Genomic DNA, 17,266 nt, shown 5'->3' with positions numbered 1-17,266 from the left:
CAGTTTAGGGTTTATATTGGGATCAGGTCTCAGTAAACAGGGTGGTTTTCTTTGTAACAAGTTGGTGTTTGAAAATGTTTCACGGTATCTACTCAGCTAATTCATGTGTTCTTTTTCTCTTGCTGTTTTTATTTTTTCCATTTTCTCATCATCCTCATTCTGACTTACTTACACAGTGAAAAGGATTTGGTGAAACAGGCAAAAACCTTAAATAGTGTAGCAAACAAACTGATCCAGAAGCATCATTAGACATTTTTATGTCTGGCCGCCTCACAGCTCTGACATCAGAACTCATTTATGAGGGGAGAACTTGAGAATTGCTAAAAGCAACTGTTAAAATGTTAATTGTCACCTAAAATTGATTTGGAATTTGCCGAGTTTTTAAAATCAATGAGTTTTTCTGCCGCGATTTAGTCGGGTATAAAGATCCCCAACCCTGCCATTTAAAGCGTGTTCGAGTACCATCGAGCTGGCCTCTGACGCCCGGGAAAGCGTCAGGAGAGGGCGAGGTGGCTGTGCCCAGCCGCTGCCGTCAGCGCGTGCGGCAGCACCGCCCTCGGCACCGCGGCCAGCTCGGGACAGTCAGCTCCTTTTCTGTATTGCCCTTTTGTGAAGTAGATGAGAAATGCATCCCTGGAAGTTGTTGACAGTAGTTGTGTGCGTACCCCGAGCCCTTCCCCGTTCTCTTCTGGTGTGTGGGTTCAGCCCCGAGTCCGAGCCGAGCGGGCGCGACGCTGGCCCGTCCCCGGGAAGAGCGGCCCTCCCGTAACCAGCCTGCCTGGATTCTGCCTTAGGGAATTGGGGGGAGGGCGGGGACTTATCCTTATTCCTTTCAACTTCATGTGTCCAGAATTAGTAGCTGTAGGTGTCTTAGAGTAACCCGATAGAGTGGTAAGTTCAGTGGAAACCTCCTTCTCTTTGCATTGCTTCTACCTCTGCCAGGAATCCCTCCAGACATAGCCTGTGGTCCTTCCCGACCCAAGGAAGTGGAGGAGAAGTGTTTTGGGAGGTCTTTCCCCTTCCCAGGAGGGGAAGTTACCGGTATTCTAAAAAATAATCTGATCTTCATTTAAAGGGAACAAAAACACAATAAAAAAAGAAGGAACCCGGTGTTCAGCAGTGGGGAGTGGAGATGGAAATGTGCTCCTTGCCCTTCTCTTGTCCGAGTAATTGGTGGCTGAAAAGAATTGCCTTTTACACTTGTTGCATTTTCTTCTGAGTTTGCCTTGCTCAAAACAAATGGAATTTGCTAATGGAACAAGAGCTAAAGCTTGGAAACGCCTCTCAATAGGAAAAATAATTGCCAGTTTAACACCCTGGTACAAAATCTGAAGTAACTGTAACTTGAACTATTATAAACTAACAGTCTCTGATCCCTGAGGTCCCTGTGCTGGCCTCTCTCAGGCTTTAGGTCTATAAGGGCTCCTTGAGATCTTTTTTTCCTCTGGAAGGTCGGATTTGGGGAGTTTCTGTGTCGAATGAGGGGTTCTTTGCTCTGGCGAGACGCCTGTAGTAATTCTGTGGTGCCAGTTCTCCCTTTGACCTGTGGGGACGGTGCTCCTTGAGGCACTGGGTGGCAAATGTGACCAACACAGGAGGGAACACCTCGGTGCGTTTAAAAATCCACGGGGCTCAGCCTGCTCCCTGCAGATGTGAGCGCGGCCACCGCGGGGCTCGTTCCTGGCTCCTGCTGGGAGCCTCCCTGCCGTGCCCGAGCCGCATGCTTCAACCTATAAACTCACCCCTCAGTAACCTGCTACTAGAAACTCATCCTAACTCCCTGGAGTGTAAACAATCCCAAGGGAAAGGTGGAAGCTTTGATGGAGGTGTGCGAACAGCTGGCATGGGCAGGAACCCCCCTGCCCCTTGGTGCAATTCTGCTGTAGGAACAGGGGGTTGGGTGGTGAGGTTTGTGCTGAAATCAGACAGATTTAAGGATCTGGCTGCTTCTGATGTCAGGCCCCGAGAGGGAACGTGGTGGTGCACTGATGCCTGGGGCTTGAGCCCAAGTGTCCATCCACGGGAGAGACCAGGAACATGCACTAATTCTCAATAGAGTAGCTACAACCTATGTTGCAAGTTCCAGTTACCTGTGCAAAGCTGAAATGTAACGTACATTAAACTCCAATTGGACCTAAAATTCTGTGTACTTGAGGTTTGCTTCGAATCTGGATAAAAGTGATGTTTTCTGTTTCTCATCTAATGGCTGTAAACTGTAGTGGTAGAATAAAAACTATTGAAAATGAGAGCTTCTGCCTGGTTCACCTACATTTTGCTTTGCTTTTAACTGTTTTCCTCCTTTCCATTGTTTTTACCATTCTCTTTTTTTTGGCTTTACCTTTTCACTGGGATTTTTATTTGTTGGTTAAACTCGGTCTTCCTCCCCACCATGGCTTTTGTTTTTTATCACAAGTTCATGTGGCTCAAATCCAGATTGCGACAGGCAGAGAAGGACCGGCAGCTGGCCCAGCAGGACAACCGGCTCTTCAAGCAGGAGTTTGGGGACAAAATCAACAGCCTCCAGCTGGAAGTGGAAGAGCTCTCCAGGCAGCGGTGAAGAGACGCTTTTCCAACCTCTTTTCTGGGCTGTTGTTGCTGTGTCTAGGGGAGAGCAGGCGGGCTGATGGCAGAGGGAAGCAGGGGATGGAGAGGGAGTGAGGTGAGAGTCGTGTGTAAGGTGCCACCAGGTGTAACTCCAGGGAGGGAAATCCTTGCTAACAGCATCACTTGGTCACTGGCACAGGCTGCCCAGAGTAGTTGGGGATGCCCTGTCCCTGCAAGTGTTCAAAGGCAGGTTGGATAGGTTTGGAGCAATCTGATTGCGTGGAAGTTGTCCCTGCACGTGGCACAGGGTGGAACAGCATAGTCTGTAAGGTCCTTTCCAACTCAGACCTCCTGTGATGCCGTGATAATTGGGAATCCAAAGCTAACATTTGGATATCCCAACAGCTTGCTGCTCCTGGGCGGGGGATTGAGCAGCCAAGCCTCTGCCTGGAGCAGACACTGAAGGGGCTGGAGCAAGGGCAGTGATTTTGGTTGTCTTCCCTGACACACCATACTGTGCTGTGGACTTTTTCCCCATTTGAAACTGCTCTTACTTTTGCTGGAAGCCAAACAGAAACCTTGTCAAAAGCCATCACATCTTCCCCTGCAGCTTCATCACTTGAGCAGCATCAGGGACACAGACAAGTCTCTTTCCTTAAAATAGAAGAGCATCTCCTGCAGCCTTGACGTGTCTGTGGCTTGCTGCAAGGTCGCTGGGATGAATTCTGTGGGAGCATTGCTGGATGCAGGGAGGTTTTTGTCCCTTCTTCCCCCCCTGGCCCAGCTTTTTCTTTCCCTTTTCAAAAAGCTGCTCTGATAACCAGAAAATGGCTGTGGTCAGCAATTGGTGCGAGGTCCTGGGTGTGCGTGGGTGAGCTTAGGAGAACAAGGGCAAATGGGGCAGGTTTTGCATCAGTTGGATGCGTTCTGCGTCCAACTGATTCTGCATTCCTAAATTCTGCCAGAATTCCTAAATTCTCTCTTCATCCTTAGATGAACGACTTGGAGATTTTTCATACTGACACGTTACGGCTAAACACACCGCGAGACAGCTTTGGGTTCCAGGAGACAGTTTTAGCTCTTGAGTTAGGGGTGTGAAGGAAGGGTCTAACAGTTCATCAGTTGTCAATGCCAAGTGTCCCCAAACCATCTTTTATTCACAATTCCACCTGGTATTCCAGGAGCCAGCTAGAACTGGAGCTAAGGCGGGAAAGAGACAGATGGTCTCACAGTCACCAGCGCAGCCAAGAAAGCAAAAAAGGCCCAAAGAATTGGCTCAGACAGGTAACGTGACTTGGGTTTTGGCTCGGGTTTGAGGTACAGTTCCCCTTGGCTTGGCTTTTACTGAGCTTTCTCAGGCAGTAAATGTTTGTTGTTCATGTGCCACCACCAGAGGAGCTTTGGGAGGATTTTTAGACATTCTGAACAGGCAGTTGGAGTTGTAACGAGAACTGTGCAGTAGCAGAGATGGCTTCTGCGGTTCTTTGTTTCTCCTTGGTCTGCTTGAATGGTGCAGTTTTGTCCTTTTTGACCAGTATTACACGATTTCAGTGAAGTGCTTTAGGCTTCATGGTTCAGCTGTGAGCCACGTCTCAGCTGGGGAGAAGGGGAGGATTCTTTTTTTTGCTAGCTGGCAAAGTTTGTCTCTGGTCAGCTTTTAGAAAACCTCTTCAGCCCATCCTTGATCTCAGGCTCTGCTCTGCAGATAAGAACTGGTGGCTGTGGTGTTTGTGCTAACAGGAGGTGATGGGAGCCCTGCCCACCTCTGAGAGGCACAGTCCCCTCTGCTCACAGCACAGGGAAAGCACTGAGAGCTGCTCCCGGGGGAAACTGGGACCCACATAGCCCTCTGTGCCAAGGAGTGGCAGTAGCAGTGCCAGTTGTCCCCTTGCAGTGTAGCAGGAGTGAAACAGGAGTTTTCCTCGAGTGCAGCTCATGGGTCAGTGTTTCCTTTTGGCAGGATGGGAAGCTCAAAATCCAGGAAGAAAATACTAAACTGAAGCAGCCACCGGGAGAGAACAGCGTCCTGACACACAGGTAAGGAAGGAAACAAATCTCATTTCTGCCTCTCCTTTCCCAAGTCCTGCTTTCCCTTCTCCAATTTCTGTGCCAACAGGGAGTTTGGGATAGTCCAACTTGTCTTTTTAAGAAGGATTTCCAACCTGATGCCCTTAGTTGAGTTCTCTGCTGCTTTTCCATAGCTCTCAAAGGGAAGGAGGAGGTTCTGGTGTTTGCCATCAGTGCTTTCAGATGGGAAAAGCTCTGTGTCTCTCCCATTTACCTGTGACTTTTTTTCTATCTAAATCTGCTGTTTTCTAATTTTTCTGACTGGAGAAACCTCAGTAAGCCAAATGCAAGACCTTTGGAACTCATGCCCAAAGTGTCTTTGGTGAGGGAAAGGAGAAGGGTGTTTGGACGTCCTAAAGAGAAACTGTCGGGGAAAGAGAACTTCAAATGAGATTTTAAGATGGCTGTGTAAAATTGTGGTTCAGGTCCCTTGTTGCCAAGCTGAATTATTACAGAGGAGGATTCTTGTTGCAGGACTGTAGTATTTGCTTTTAGGAGTTAAAAGGTGTTTATAAAGCCCCCGAGCACAGCTCAGTGCCGAGGCTTTGGCTCGGGGAAGGAACAGCCTGTTGTAAGTGCTCTGACTGTCAGGGCCCTGCTGCAGTGCCTCCAGCACTCTCCATTGAGTTGATCAATGAGTTAATCAGGAAAATATTCTCTAAAAAATAGCATAAAGCAGTTCAAATCTGCTTTGCCAGATACTAAAAGCCTTCCAGGCCTGAGATGCTTTTTACCCCTGTTTCACCTGTTTGGAGTGTTTAAGCAAGGGAGGGTCAGGTGGATGGTTTACAGGCCCAGTGGTGCTTTATTCCTGTGTCTCACAGCAGGGGTAGGGATCAAACTTGCAGGCCCACCTTTAAAGCCAGTTTTGCAGCTCAACAGTCTCTTCTGTGTTCATGCTCCCTCTCTTCTGCTCTCCTGAAGGCATTTTGCTATTTTTTCTTCTGTTCTTCCCATGGAACCAGGAGTGGTACTCAAAAATCTGGGGAGGGTTTTAAAAAGAGGATGAGGGCATTCCCTGATAGCACAGATGTTTTATTTAAAGGCTCTAGTGATGGAAGGCCTGTTCCAAGTGACACTGTTCTTCCCTTGTAGGTCACCCAGCAGCACGCAGCAAGAACAGGTGGGTGATTCTCCTTGGTTGTTTTGCTCTTCTCCTGTAAATCAGCTGGATCAAAATCCACTCCTTCTCCTCTGTGTGCCTGGCAAAGCACAGCCAGACCCTCGGAGTGCCAGTGGGGTGCCTTGTGCTGTCTCGTCCACTGGGAATTTCTGCTGCTGTCAGCTCGTTCCCAGTGAAAGCCATGCTTAGTTCCCCCCTTGTTGCTGCCGAGCTCTGCCACGGGAGCCACATAAAGCAGAATGTCTTGGTTTTGGCTGGGGCTTTAGGAGCAGCTCTCGGGGCCTGGACACGCCGAGATCTGCCAGCTCTGCCAGGAGGAGGACAGCCGGAGCCAAAGAAAGGTCAGTCCTGGACTTGAACTGGCATCTCCCACGCCTGGTGACTGAGAGTTCCCTCTGCTTCTTGTGGAATCACAGATTGCTGCTGGTGACTTGTACCAAGAAATGAGCCCTTACAGGCCCCTCTGCCCTTAACAGAGCTTGGTTAAATGCTGATGGGCTGATGGTTCTCTGCTCTGCCCTGTTCAGTGGTTTGGTGTTCCTCCCCGTTAGCAGCTTCTTCCCTTCTTTAGCTGAGTGCTTGTTGATCCACCAGGATCTGAACCTCTGCTCTGTCCTTTTCCTGCATTCCAGAACATCTGCAAGAACTGTGGGGGCACCTTCTGTGAAGCCTGCTCGATGCACGAGCTGCCCCTCCCGTCCAGCATCAACCCCGAGCGCGTCTGCAACCCCTGCCACCAGCGGCTCATCCAGCAGTATTCCAGCAGCCCCTTGTAGGGAGCGGCTGGCACTGAGGTGACAAACAAGGGCTGGAGCTGACGGTGTTTCTGCCCTTGGTCAGGGGCAATGGGAAGACACTTGCCCATTTACTTTGGAGGTCGGATGGGAAGCAGCTTCTTGGTGATTAGAATCTCTTGTTACTAGAACAACAGTCTGAGCCCTGTACCGACAGCAGCCTGTGCTGTGCAGAATTGCATTGGGAATGTCACGTGGAGCAGCCCCAGGGTGTGCCTGAGCAGTCTCAGGACTCTGGGAGCCCCTGCCCAAAGCAGAGCTGTTGTCTGCATGTGGAAGTCAGGAGCGTTCTCACCCTCACGTGTGCAGTGTGGGTGTGTGCTGCTGCTGCTGCTGCTGAGCAAAGGCTCCCCAAAAACCAGCAGGAGTGTTGGTATTCCTCACATCTGGCTGCACTTGAAATCCCATTTCCCCTTTTCCTTTTGCCCTGGACAGGCTGGCCATGGTGTGAGCAGGGCAGTGAACACATCCTTCCTGCGTTTCCTTGGCTCAGGGCTCTGACCAGGGGCTTAGTCTGCACAGGGGCACCCCAAACCAAGCTGTGAATGTTCTGTTCCCCCTCTGTGCTTTAGGGGCTGGGCCCAATCCCCGTCAGACAGAGGTTTGTGGCCACCTGGATCCACCTCTCCACCTCACCCACACAGAAAAACATTGTTACAATAAACCTGGCATTTCACTTTGTTGGATCAAAACTAAATGGGAACACTTTTCACCTGATGGGAATTTCAATTGCACACACAGTTCATAGAGATTTCATGGTTCGTGCCATGTCATTGTTTGTTATGTTCCCTCAAGGAGTTCTGTTAGTTCAAAAAGCAGTGGTGACTTTTACATGTCACAGGAGTGTTTACTCCTTTTCCCACTGGCACCTCCTGCAGTGCCTGACACCACAGAATGTCCTGTAGTTCATAGCAGAGGGATGCACTGGAATGACAAAGGCACCAGGGTTTGTACAGATGTTGGTAGGGGGCAGCGGTTAATTCCTGGAAGGGGATCTTTTAGTCATTAGATTGGCAGGAGCCACTAATGGAGCTGAGATACCGACACAGTTGGTACTGCTCTGTACCAGGAATCGTCTCTCCTGGATCCTTTTAGGACTTGGCATGTTCAGCCACCCAGCTTCTCTGCTTTTTTGCCCCCCAGAACAGCTTCTGACCCATTTCCTTGCTGGTATCCCCTAAAGTATGGCAGGAGTTGTAAACAGTGTTGAAATACCAAAAGCCTGGAATTCAGGTGAGTTCCTGAGTTCTCTGCAGGGTTGAGGCACTTGAAGTGGATGGAGAAAACTCAGAATTTAGTGTCAGTCGTTTTCGAGTACGTCCTGTACACGTCCAGCAGTGCCAGCTCCTGCACCCAAGCCCAGTGTGACTCATTCCCCAAGGAGCAATTAACTGGAAATGGGGAATTAAATTAAGCTCCATGGATCAGGGAGGTGGCTGAGACCCTCCAGAGCACATGGGACTGGCCTGTGGGAAGGTGGGAGTGGGACCTCGCTGGCTGCCAGCTCCCTCTGTGCTCAGGTACTCTGTGTGAGGCCAGGGTGGGCTCACACCTGGACCTTGGGAGTGGGGGGACAAGTTTTCTGATGTGAATTTTGTTCCACACAATAAAACAACTTGATCATTCATATCCTGCCTCCTGAGTGGTCTTTCCATCCCATTCCTCTTGGGCTGGAGGGATGAAAGGATTCATTGTAACAGGGTGCACCTGTGTGAGGACTTGGATCAGTCAGCTGTTAATTGGCAATCCTGGTGTTTTATTAATGCAGCCTGATGCACCTGGAGCCCAGGACTGCTCCACCCTGCAGCCGTGGCCATTCCCACTGCAGCTGCTGCTGGAGCAACTCCCCACAGCCCATGGCATTTATTTATTACAAGCTCTTTCACAAGGCTGAACTAATCTTAGCTTGTTGTCCTCGTGGAGTGGTGACACTTGGACCTGATCTTCACACTCATACCCAAGGAATGTGTTCTCTTGGCCTAAAAACGAGGAAAAATAGAAATCACTCACTCCCTCACTGTGGCTTACTGTTTTCCTTTTTTTCTCCAATGCCCACTGCATTTTATTCCCAGTTAACCCTCGATTAGAATGCAGTAGTAGTTGGGTAATAGGAAAATACCAGACTCTGGGTGGGACACGCTCAGGTGGGGCTGCAGCACAGGCACACAGGGTGGGGGTGTTGAATTCCCCCCAGCACAGGCACCAACATGAGGGAGCTGCCAAGGAAGTGTGGGATGCAGGTAGGAGGTTGCAGTGCGCATCCTGAATAATCCAAGGGCTTATCCTTGGCCTGGATACACACCCAGCATGGGTGGGCTGCCCTCTCTGCTGCAGGGACCAGGGCTTGGGGAGCAGTGACCACCACCTCCCACTTTCTGCTGGGAATTCATGGGACAAGCTGTCCCCCATCTTTCAGGGTCCTATCAAACCCCACCCTACCCAAAAGACCAATTCCTACAAAGCCACATCTGTGGGAAGTGTTGAGCCACGTCTCCTCTCCTTGCCAGGGAATAATATAACCCCATCAGCGCTTCCCACGCTGCCTCTGTGCTGCAGGACCGGCACCTGTGGACTCTGGAGGTGCAGGCTGTGGGATCCAGGCTGGACACCTGGTGTCAGGCTGGGGGCTGGTTCCCCTCCAACCCCTCTGTGCTTTAGCATTTGGGCTGCTTGGAATACTGTGGAATAGTGTGAGCCTGGGGCACACACTGTTAGCAAGAGAGCAGGGAGGACAGAGATGGATGTACTTACCGAACGTCTGCCTGTGCTGTCACTAGCAGTTCCTTCCCCTTGGATGTTCCTTCAGGAGCAATTCGATGGCACAGCCCTCTGGGGAAGGGAAGAGAGGCGGGCTGAGGTCAGACACTTGCAGGATGAGCTGTGCCAAACCACCCAAGGGCTCAGTCCCAGGGTTGTAGGATCCCTTCTCTTTTTCTAACTTACCCATCTGTGATCCCTCCTTGGCCATCGCTGCAACCGTGTCCTCGTGGCTCTCAAAGTGCACATCCACCTCTCCTGTGGCATCTCCGTGGGAGTTGTATTCCACCAAGATCCTGGTGGGCCTCAGTGGAGCAAAAAACTGAAAAGCAGGAAAGGGAGCTTGGTGAGACTGAAACAGCAGCCATGAACCCTATTCGCCAAAAACTCAAAAGCTTTTACTGCCAAAACCTGCCAAGGCATGGGGGGTCTGAGCTGAGCAGCAGCAGGCTCCCTGATCCATCTGGGTGAAGCTGAGGCACTCCCCAGTCACTGGGGTGATGGACATTAACACATCCCAGCAAGCCGTAATTCCGTCCTTTTCAGGGAGAGGAGCAGATCCCCGTTGTGCCCGAGGCCACAGCTGTCCAAAGCCACACGGCACCGAGGGCTAAGAGACACTAACTAATTAAAAGCCTGCAATTCCTGCAGCTGTAACAATTAACTGAGGCTTTGCACAGGTCATGACAGAACCACGCTTGAGCCGTAGCCGCACTGTTACTCACATTTATTATGTCCTGGGCGCTGGCCTGGGCAGGAAAACCCCTCATGTGGACAAAGTGCTGTGCTGGGGCGTTCTCAGACTCTAAAACGTTCCTGGAGCTTTCTGCTCCTTCCCTGCACAATTCTGTGGAATGGAGGGGAAACACCATCACTAGTGCTCACAGGGCCCCCCTCCCTCACGTGAAATCCGTGGGCACGTGGGCTGACACGGAGGGGCCTCGAGGAATGACAGGGAGGGACTCACTGGGTTCTCCTTCGGCACAGGAGCCTCCGGTGTCTCTCCAGCCCCTGTCTTCAGAGATGGATTCATACTCTCTTCTGGCTTTGGAATAGGCCATCACCTGCTTGCTGTAGGGCATGTGCCTCTGCATCTGCTGCTTTCTGCTCACGTACACCTCTATGTACCTGCAGCCCGAAGGGAAAGAGCACATGGCACACCAAGGCACTGAGGAATTAATTCATTTCACTGGCACGGTTCTCTTGGAGGCTGTTTTCCCCTGGCTGCACTTGTGCAAGCTGCACCCAAATCTAACACCCCAGCCAGCCCCAAAACAGGTCCCAGAGCAGGCAGGCCCACAGGATGCACAGGGCCACAGGAAATACTCGTGTGGAGCCCTAAGATTTTCCGCACACCCGTGAAAAGGATGGGATTTCACCAGCACTGTTAAATCAGGCAGTTTCCAGAGCACTGAAGGAACACTGTGATGACAAGGGAATACAGACATCCAAGGGAGGGGACCTTCCACCCTTCCTGAAGGGAGCAGCCAGACTAAGGGAAGCAACCCTGTGTACAGCTCAGCCCCCACGAGTCCCCACTCAGCACTGGAGGCCAGTTCTGAATAAACCCAGAAGAATGAATGGGAGCAAGCTGCCAGCAATTTTGAAAACCCCTCCATTTTTTGGCTAATCACATGGAAACGGAGGTGTGTGAGCCAGATGGATGAGTCAGGTCAGCTCTTTTTCTGACAAAAAAAAAATTATCAGTAGATTTGGAATTGAGCTCTACTTTAGAGGAGGGGAGTCCTATTAATTCAATTAATTAATTAATCAAATTCTGCCCTTGGAGCAGCTGTTTGCTTTTAATATGATTGGGGAGGTTGACAAACAAGGAAATGCAGCCTGGAAACAGGAAGTAAGGAAATAAAAGGAAGGTAGTTGTTGTGCAGGAGGAGAGGTAAGGTTTGGAAACCTCTTAATTATTATGTGGGATGCAGATAAAGTTTTACAGATTAGTGAAATCAGAAAGCTCAGAAGGGAAAAGCAGCCTTGGTTGTTTGGGTTTTCTTTTCTGCACACAGCTCTGGAGGTATTTAAAAGCTGTGGGGCTTACAGACAGGGTTTGGGGCCAGGCTGGGCAGTGTGCAGGTTAATAGTTGGACACAATGATCTTAAAGGTCTTTTCTAAGCTCAATGATACCACGGACTCTGGGAAAATGTGGCCTTGTGCCTCTGAGAGGCAAGAGGCTCTTGTGAGGTAGGAGTGTGGCACAGGGCTCAGTGCTCTGGAATAAAATGGTGTAATTGCCAAAGGGGATGTGGTCACCAGGGAGGTGGGAGATGGCCAGCAGTCCCTGCTGGGAATGGACCCAAGCCAGGTCAGCCATGCCTCAAGCAGCTCCCCCTTGGGAGGAAGCGCCGGCTGTGCCGGGCACTGGGCTGAAGGGCAGGAGCACGCTGCCAAAACTGCCCAAAGAATGGAGGAACCTGTGGGAATCTGTCAGGATCATGTGACTGAAGGGGGCACAGGATCCCTGTGCACTGAGGCCTGGGCAGACTGTGTCTATCCAGCATTCCCCGCTTTGGAGGCTGTCACCCCTTTTCATTGGGATGAGAATGTGTTGAGGAATACCCAAACAACTGGAGACGTTCGGAGAGGCCCCAAAATCCCCCAAACTATGAGCGCTGCAGGTGCCTCTGCTCCCCTGAATTGCACTGTGAGTGTGAGATGAGCTGTTGGAGCTGGCAGGAGGCTGGCTGCCAGTCCCACATGCGCTTCACACCGTGTTCTCCTAGCCCCTGAACTCCAGGGAAGTACCCACCTGCTTCCCATGTATTCCCTGTGCCGTAGCAGGGCCTTGGCCGCCATTTCAGGAGTCGCAAACTGCACGAAAGCTTCTCCCGTTCTTCTGTCTCCCCGGTAAAGGAAAGCTATGTCTGTTATTTTCAGACCTAGACATGGCAGGGGAGAAAAAGGCATTGACTGTGGCAGAAACTTGTGCTATAGCTCAGAAAGTTGTTTGGTTTTTTTTTTTTTTCCTTTTTTTCCCTTACTTTTCTGGTCTTTGACAAGCTAACTGAGCAGCTAAATACTTTTGAAACAACTGCTGGTGCTGGCCTAAGTACCTTTTATAAACTCCAATTGTTTTGCTTTAAGGCAGTTTCCACAGAAGACTGAACTGAAAAAAGGAATCAATTTGAGACTTCAAGTAAGTGAATCCAGGTTCTGGGTAACAAGCAGATCCAGAGCACAAATGCTCTCAAATTTTTCTCTTATTGTGGTAGTTTTTTTCCTGTATTTTTTAAAACTCAAGTCAGATTCAGTGAATTTCACTTTTTGTGCTGTAGAATGTCTTGGGGAGCCAGGACCTGGACTACTCCAGCACTGAGCATGGGACAAGGATTCAAGTGGCATATGTGACCTACCCATCCTGATGCCACAGCTGGGAACACCCACACTGCATTCACCTGGGCTGCAACTATCGCTCAAGCCTTCTTCCTTCTCAAGTTTGCCAAATTACACACCGATAGCAATCCAACATCAAACATCTGGTCCCCTTCCTCCACTTCCCCTGGCCCAAATTGGAATGCTGAAGATACTGATTGTGGGTTAGACATGCACAAGGTGCTCAGAAAGCCTGTGTGACTTCTGGAGAACTCCTTGTGGCGTTTAAAGGGTTTGAGGCTGCGTGTGCTTTGCCTCGTCCCTTGAGGAACGACAGCATCAGCTTAAGGAAGTGAATGCCTGGTAAAGGAAGAGCATGGCCCAGGCTGAGTTACCTGAGAAGAAATCTGCAATGTCCTCCTCGGTGGAGGTGAAGGGGAGGCCTCGGAGCATCACAACTCCGTCGCTCATGGCCTGCGACTCGTCCCGCAGGCTCCGCATCAGGCCCTCCACATCGCTGTCGTGGACTTCAAACACTGCAAGGAATGTGGCTGTGGAGCGTTTTCCCACCTGGCACTGGAAGCACTCTCCTAAGGCAGCTTTCCCCCGCTGCAAAGCTCCATCCTGTTTCCTCCCCCACCCCCTGCTCTGTGCTCCTGCCCCTCTGCTTTCCCAGGCCAGCCTAGGACATTTCCATGACCCGCTGCTCAGCTCCACCCCCACCATGCTTCGCTAACCGAGGAGTTCTCTCATCCCCCAGGGAGTTCCACTGACACCAAACTCCTGCTGCTCCAAACCCACCTTTCACGTAGCGTGGGCCCATGTACCTCAGGTGCTTTTCCAGGGCTCTCTGGACATCTGCCTTGGACTCCAGCTCGATCAAGGCATCCCCCCTGCGCCTCCCATCCCTGTTTAAGAGGAAGTGTACCCCGTTCTCACCGTTCCGAATTCTACAGCCTGGAAACCAAAGGACACACAACACAGGGACACACAGGCCTGCATCAGACACGGAGATCTGTGTCCTGACCACAGTGCTCAGGGCTCATCCCCTCAGCGCTGCAGAACAAAGGCTACAACACTCGTGTTTCTAACACATAGTCTAACGTCAGGCCGACTTGCTTTAGTTGGGCAGGCCAGCAAGTAATTTAAAAATGTGCCTCTGGCCCCTGGGAGGATGCCGCATCGTAGGGCAGTAGGGTGGATTGGCACCACAAAGGTGTGTAAAAGCTATGAACCAGGATCAGAAAACAATGCTGCAGTTTATACAAATTAGTAAAAACCTCCGGTGTCTTAAAAAGACAGGAGTTTGAGCCAGCCATAATGGCCTGTAAGAGCATCACTTGGAATTGGATTGCCTCTGCTGTGGACACACTGATTAAGAATGAACTCGTCCAGCTAAACTCAAGAGACCATAAGGATGAGCTTCTAGTCAGTGTCCAGCAGTCTGGATGTGGATTATTCCCTTTATATGTGTCAGTTGTGAATAATTTTGCAGCAATAATAAGACCTCATCTTTCTCTGGCTAACGATCACTAAGTTTTCCTTCTGTTAAGTAGTCATGAACTTATGGGCTCAGTGCCAGCATGCAGAAGAGTTAGGCAGGAAAATGAACACCCATACTATCAAAGAAGGTAAGGACATCTTCCTCGGTGCACGAGAACGGGAATCCTTGTGCCCTGACGAGGTAGACAGCGTCGCCTTCCGCCTTGGGTGAGGCGGGCTCCTGCTCGGAGAGGCGACCTTCGTGGGACGGAGCATCTGTCACCTGTCACGGACACACGAGAAAAGCCCCCGGGTGAGAAGGGGAAGGCCGGGGAGGTTTCCGGCGGGGGGGTGCCCGCCATTTTCGGCGGCCGTACCTGGCTGTAAGCGCGGAGGGCGGCGCGGAGCGGGGCCGGGGCCGGGGCTGGGAGCAGGACCGGGGCCAGGGCGGGCCGGGCCAGGCGCAGCGCGGGCGGCAGCGCCGGGCCCCGGCCCAGCAGCAGCGCGGACAGAGCGCGGCGGGCGGCAGCCACGGCCATGCCGGGGATGGCGGCTCCGCCCCCGCGACCTTCCCTCCCTCCTTCCCTCCCTCCTTCCTTCCTTCCTTCCCGGCAGGCGCTGCACGGGAAGCGCTTCCCGGGCACCGCCGGCTGCCCCCGGGGCTCTGGGGGGTGCGCGCTGCTCTGCCCGCGCTGCGGCTCCCCGGGACGGGCCGGGCCGGGCCGGGCCGGGCCGGGCGTCCGCGGCTTGGCTGCTGCCTTTTCCTGCCGCTGCTGCCTCTTCCTGCCACACAGCTGGGGCTCGCAATGGCCTGGGTTGGAAGGGAACTTAAAGATCATCCCGTTCCAGCGCCTGCCACGGGCAGGGACAGCTACCGCTAGACCAGGTTCCTCCAAGCCGCGTCCAGCACTTGCAGGGATCAGGCGGCCACAGTTTTTAAGGGCAACCTGTGCCACGGTCTCACGGGGAAGAATTTTTTCCCAATATCCCATCTAACCCTGCCTTTTGCCAGTGTGAAACCATTCTCCCTTGTCCTGTCACTCCCTTGTAAGTAGTCTCCATCTTTCGTGCAGGCTCCCTTCAGGCACTGGAAGGCCGCAATCGGGTTGCCCTGAAGCTTTTCCAGGCAGAAAACATCCTAATTCTCCTAGCTTTTCCTCACAGCAGAGGTGCTCCCTCCCTCTGATAACCTCCTCTGCACTTGCTCCAACTGGTCAATGTCCTTTCAGTGCTGAGCACCCCAGGGCTGGATGCAGCATTCCAGGTGGGAATTCCTGCTCACCTGAGCAGGGCAGAGGGGAGGAATCTCCCCTTCCCCTGCTGCCCACGCTGTGGGGGTGAGCCCAGGACACCGGTGGCTTCTTGCAAGACAAAGTTTTAAGCTGGGCTTCATCACTGACAAGCCTTTTAGACCCCTTCCCTGGAGACTGACTTTCCAAGAGAGATGATTTTCTTCCCTCCCCATTCCCATTCCTGCCTGAAGGTCTCAGAGGCAGCACCGGCTGAACCTGTTGGTGAAGAATGTTTCCCCTTCAGCAGGGAAGACCGTCCTGCTGTCACTGCTGCATCCAGGAGGGATAAGGGGGAAAGGCCTGCCACCAGCTTCTCCTAAGTGCACGCCTGGGGAAAGTAGGTCGTGCTGAACCCACAGAAAATTTTTTAGGATGAAGCAAAACGAGTAGGAAAAGGCAAGCCAAAATGCCAAACCCAGGAACCCAGGGAGGGGCTGAGGATCCAGGGTGTTCAGGCAGGAATCCAAGCAGCTGTTGAGGAGGAGGGTGGGCCAGGCCAAGCAGGACCCCAGCATCAGGAAGATGGTGAGAGCCGTGACAGCCGAGATTCTCCTCCCTTCTCCAGCACCCTGTAGCCGGGGGATGGCCAACTACGAGTTGCAATTTCAGGCTACCAAACCCAAAATACAATATTGGGTTTTTCAGCACGAGTCTTTCATCTTGTTCTGCTGCCGACACATTTATCAGCAGCCTTGAGCATTTCTTATCCCGACTCTGAAAATGTGAACAAGCTACTTTTTGTCACCCTCTGGCTGCTGGCTGATGCTTTTGTAAACTATTCCTTGTAACAAACTTTCACATGACAGACTGCAACCCCGAGAACAGCACAGCCCTCCTGAGTTTTCAAGGTAAATCACGTATATTAATGTGCATTTTCAAAGGAATGTTGACCTCGGTGCCCAAGTGGTTCACATTCCAGTCTTTCGTAGGCTACTCGCCAGGTTTCTCTTCAGAACCTTCTTTAAATAAGTGAGCAAATGTTGTAGGAGAGGGGAAAAGAATGAAAATAACTATAGGAATTCATCTTGAGCACTTATCTGTATCTAGATTGGCTTTTGTGCTTTCAGTTTAACTCCATAAGCAGATGCCTACATCTTAGGGACCGAGGGAATGGCAGGGGCATTCTTCCCCCCTGACCCAAGCAGGGTGCAAGGAAGGGTCCCTTGAAGGCACGCACATCTTCTACCCATTTTTCCTCGGATTTGCCTGCTTCCCAAGTACAGGGAAAAACACCCACTGCTGCTTGTCTGGCAGCTTGTCAGGTTTGTGGGAGTTACCTTTAGAGGGCACCGTGTTGTTGGGCAACTGCTGGCGCTGAAGTTTCCATGGAATCTCAGAGCTTCCTTAGTTACACGATGGATTCAGAGCCTCTGCACCTATGGTAGAATATCAAGGTCATCCTAGGACAAGAGAGCTTGAATTTATTCACTCGACAGAGCTGCTGTTGAATGAAGTTGGCTTAGGAGAGGGAATCTGACTGTACAAACAGCAGATCTCAGGAGATGCCTGCATACTGCTGTGGACCAAGAATTTATCTGCCTGGGAAAAAAATGCCTTTTTTTTTTTTTTTTTCCTTAAATAATGTTAAACAGGTTGTTGTAAAGAATAATAGATACCAGCTATTCTTTACTCTGATCAGACTAAAAATGATGCTCGGAAAAGCATGGGATGTGATACTAAAACTAGTGCTTATCTTATACTGGGAAACATTCCTTATCCCTCTGTGTAATCTGCTGTCAAGAAAAATTGAACTTCTGTTCTCTTGTGGTATTTTCCAAAATTATTTCTATGCTGTGTTATTTTTCAAACCAAAACGTTGCTTCCCTTTTTCGCCTTCCCCATCCTGTATACACGTTAAGTTCTGCGAGCTCATTTTTTTATG

The 17,266-nt window shown here is 51.2% G+C and overlaps 2 protein-coding genes across 13 annotated transcripts in view; one reads left to right on the top strand and one right to left on the bottom strand.

Annotated features, from left to right (window-relative positions):
* The window catches only part of RUFY3 (RUN and FYVE domain containing 3), a 30,569-nt gene extending 22,393 nt beyond the window's left edge, over window positions 1-8,176 (top strand). For 2 of the 12 annotated variants that reach the window (XM_058837584.1, XM_058837583.1), the window contains exons 13-18: window positions 2,434-2,553; window positions 3,726-3,828; window positions 4,505-4,581; window positions 5,707-5,734; window positions 6,001-6,075; window positions 6,367-8,173. In XM_058837584.1, the coding sequence (XP_058693567.1) occupies window positions 2,434-2,553; window positions 3,726-3,828; window positions 4,505-4,581; window positions 5,707-5,734; window positions 6,001-6,075; window positions 6,367-6,510 (547 nt within the window). In that variant the 3' untranslated portion in view covers window positions 6,511-8,173. Of the gene's footprint in view, window positions 1-176; window positions 2,249-2,413; window positions 2,660-3,154; window positions 3,508-3,725; window positions 3,829-4,504; window positions 4,582-5,706; window positions 5,735-6,000; window positions 6,076-6,366 lie in introns of those variants that run through there. The other 10 variants (XM_058837587.1, XM_058837588.1, XM_058837581.1 and 7 more) reach the window with 9 other exon arrangements.
* An 87-nt stretch (window positions 8,177-8,263) lies between these two features.
* GRSF1 (G-rich RNA sequence binding factor 1) lies at window positions 8,264-14,802 on the bottom strand. The gene is made up of 10 exons (XM_058837589.1): window positions 14,470-14,802; window positions 14,231-14,375; window positions 13,412-13,567; window positions 13,006-13,146; window positions 12,048-12,177; window positions 10,253-10,413; window positions 10,011-10,132; window positions 9,472-9,607; window positions 9,280-9,357; window positions 8,264-8,507 (listed from the first exon to the last, which is right to left on the bottom strand). The coding sequence occupies exons 1-9, from the start codon at window positions 14,629-14,631 to the stop codon at window positions 9,302-9,304; spliced, it is 1,209 nt and encodes a 402-aa protein (XP_058693572.1). The 5' UTR covers window positions 14,632-14,802; the 3' UTR covers window positions 8,264-8,507; window positions 9,280-9,301.
* Between the last annotated feature and the right edge of the window lie 2,464 nt (window positions 14,803-17,266).

The sequence above is a fragment of the Poecile atricapillus genome, chromosome 4 (assembly GCF_030490865.1).
Source record: "Poecile atricapillus isolate bPoeAtr1 chromosome 4, bPoeAtr1.hap1, whole genome shotgun sequence".
In the NCBI taxonomy this organism is placed as follows: Eukaryota; Metazoa; Chordata; class Aves; order Passeriformes; family Paridae; genus Poecile; species Poecile atricapillus.
Note: the sequence above shows the minus strand (reverse complement) of the source record. Positions and strands in the feature narration are given on the sequence as shown.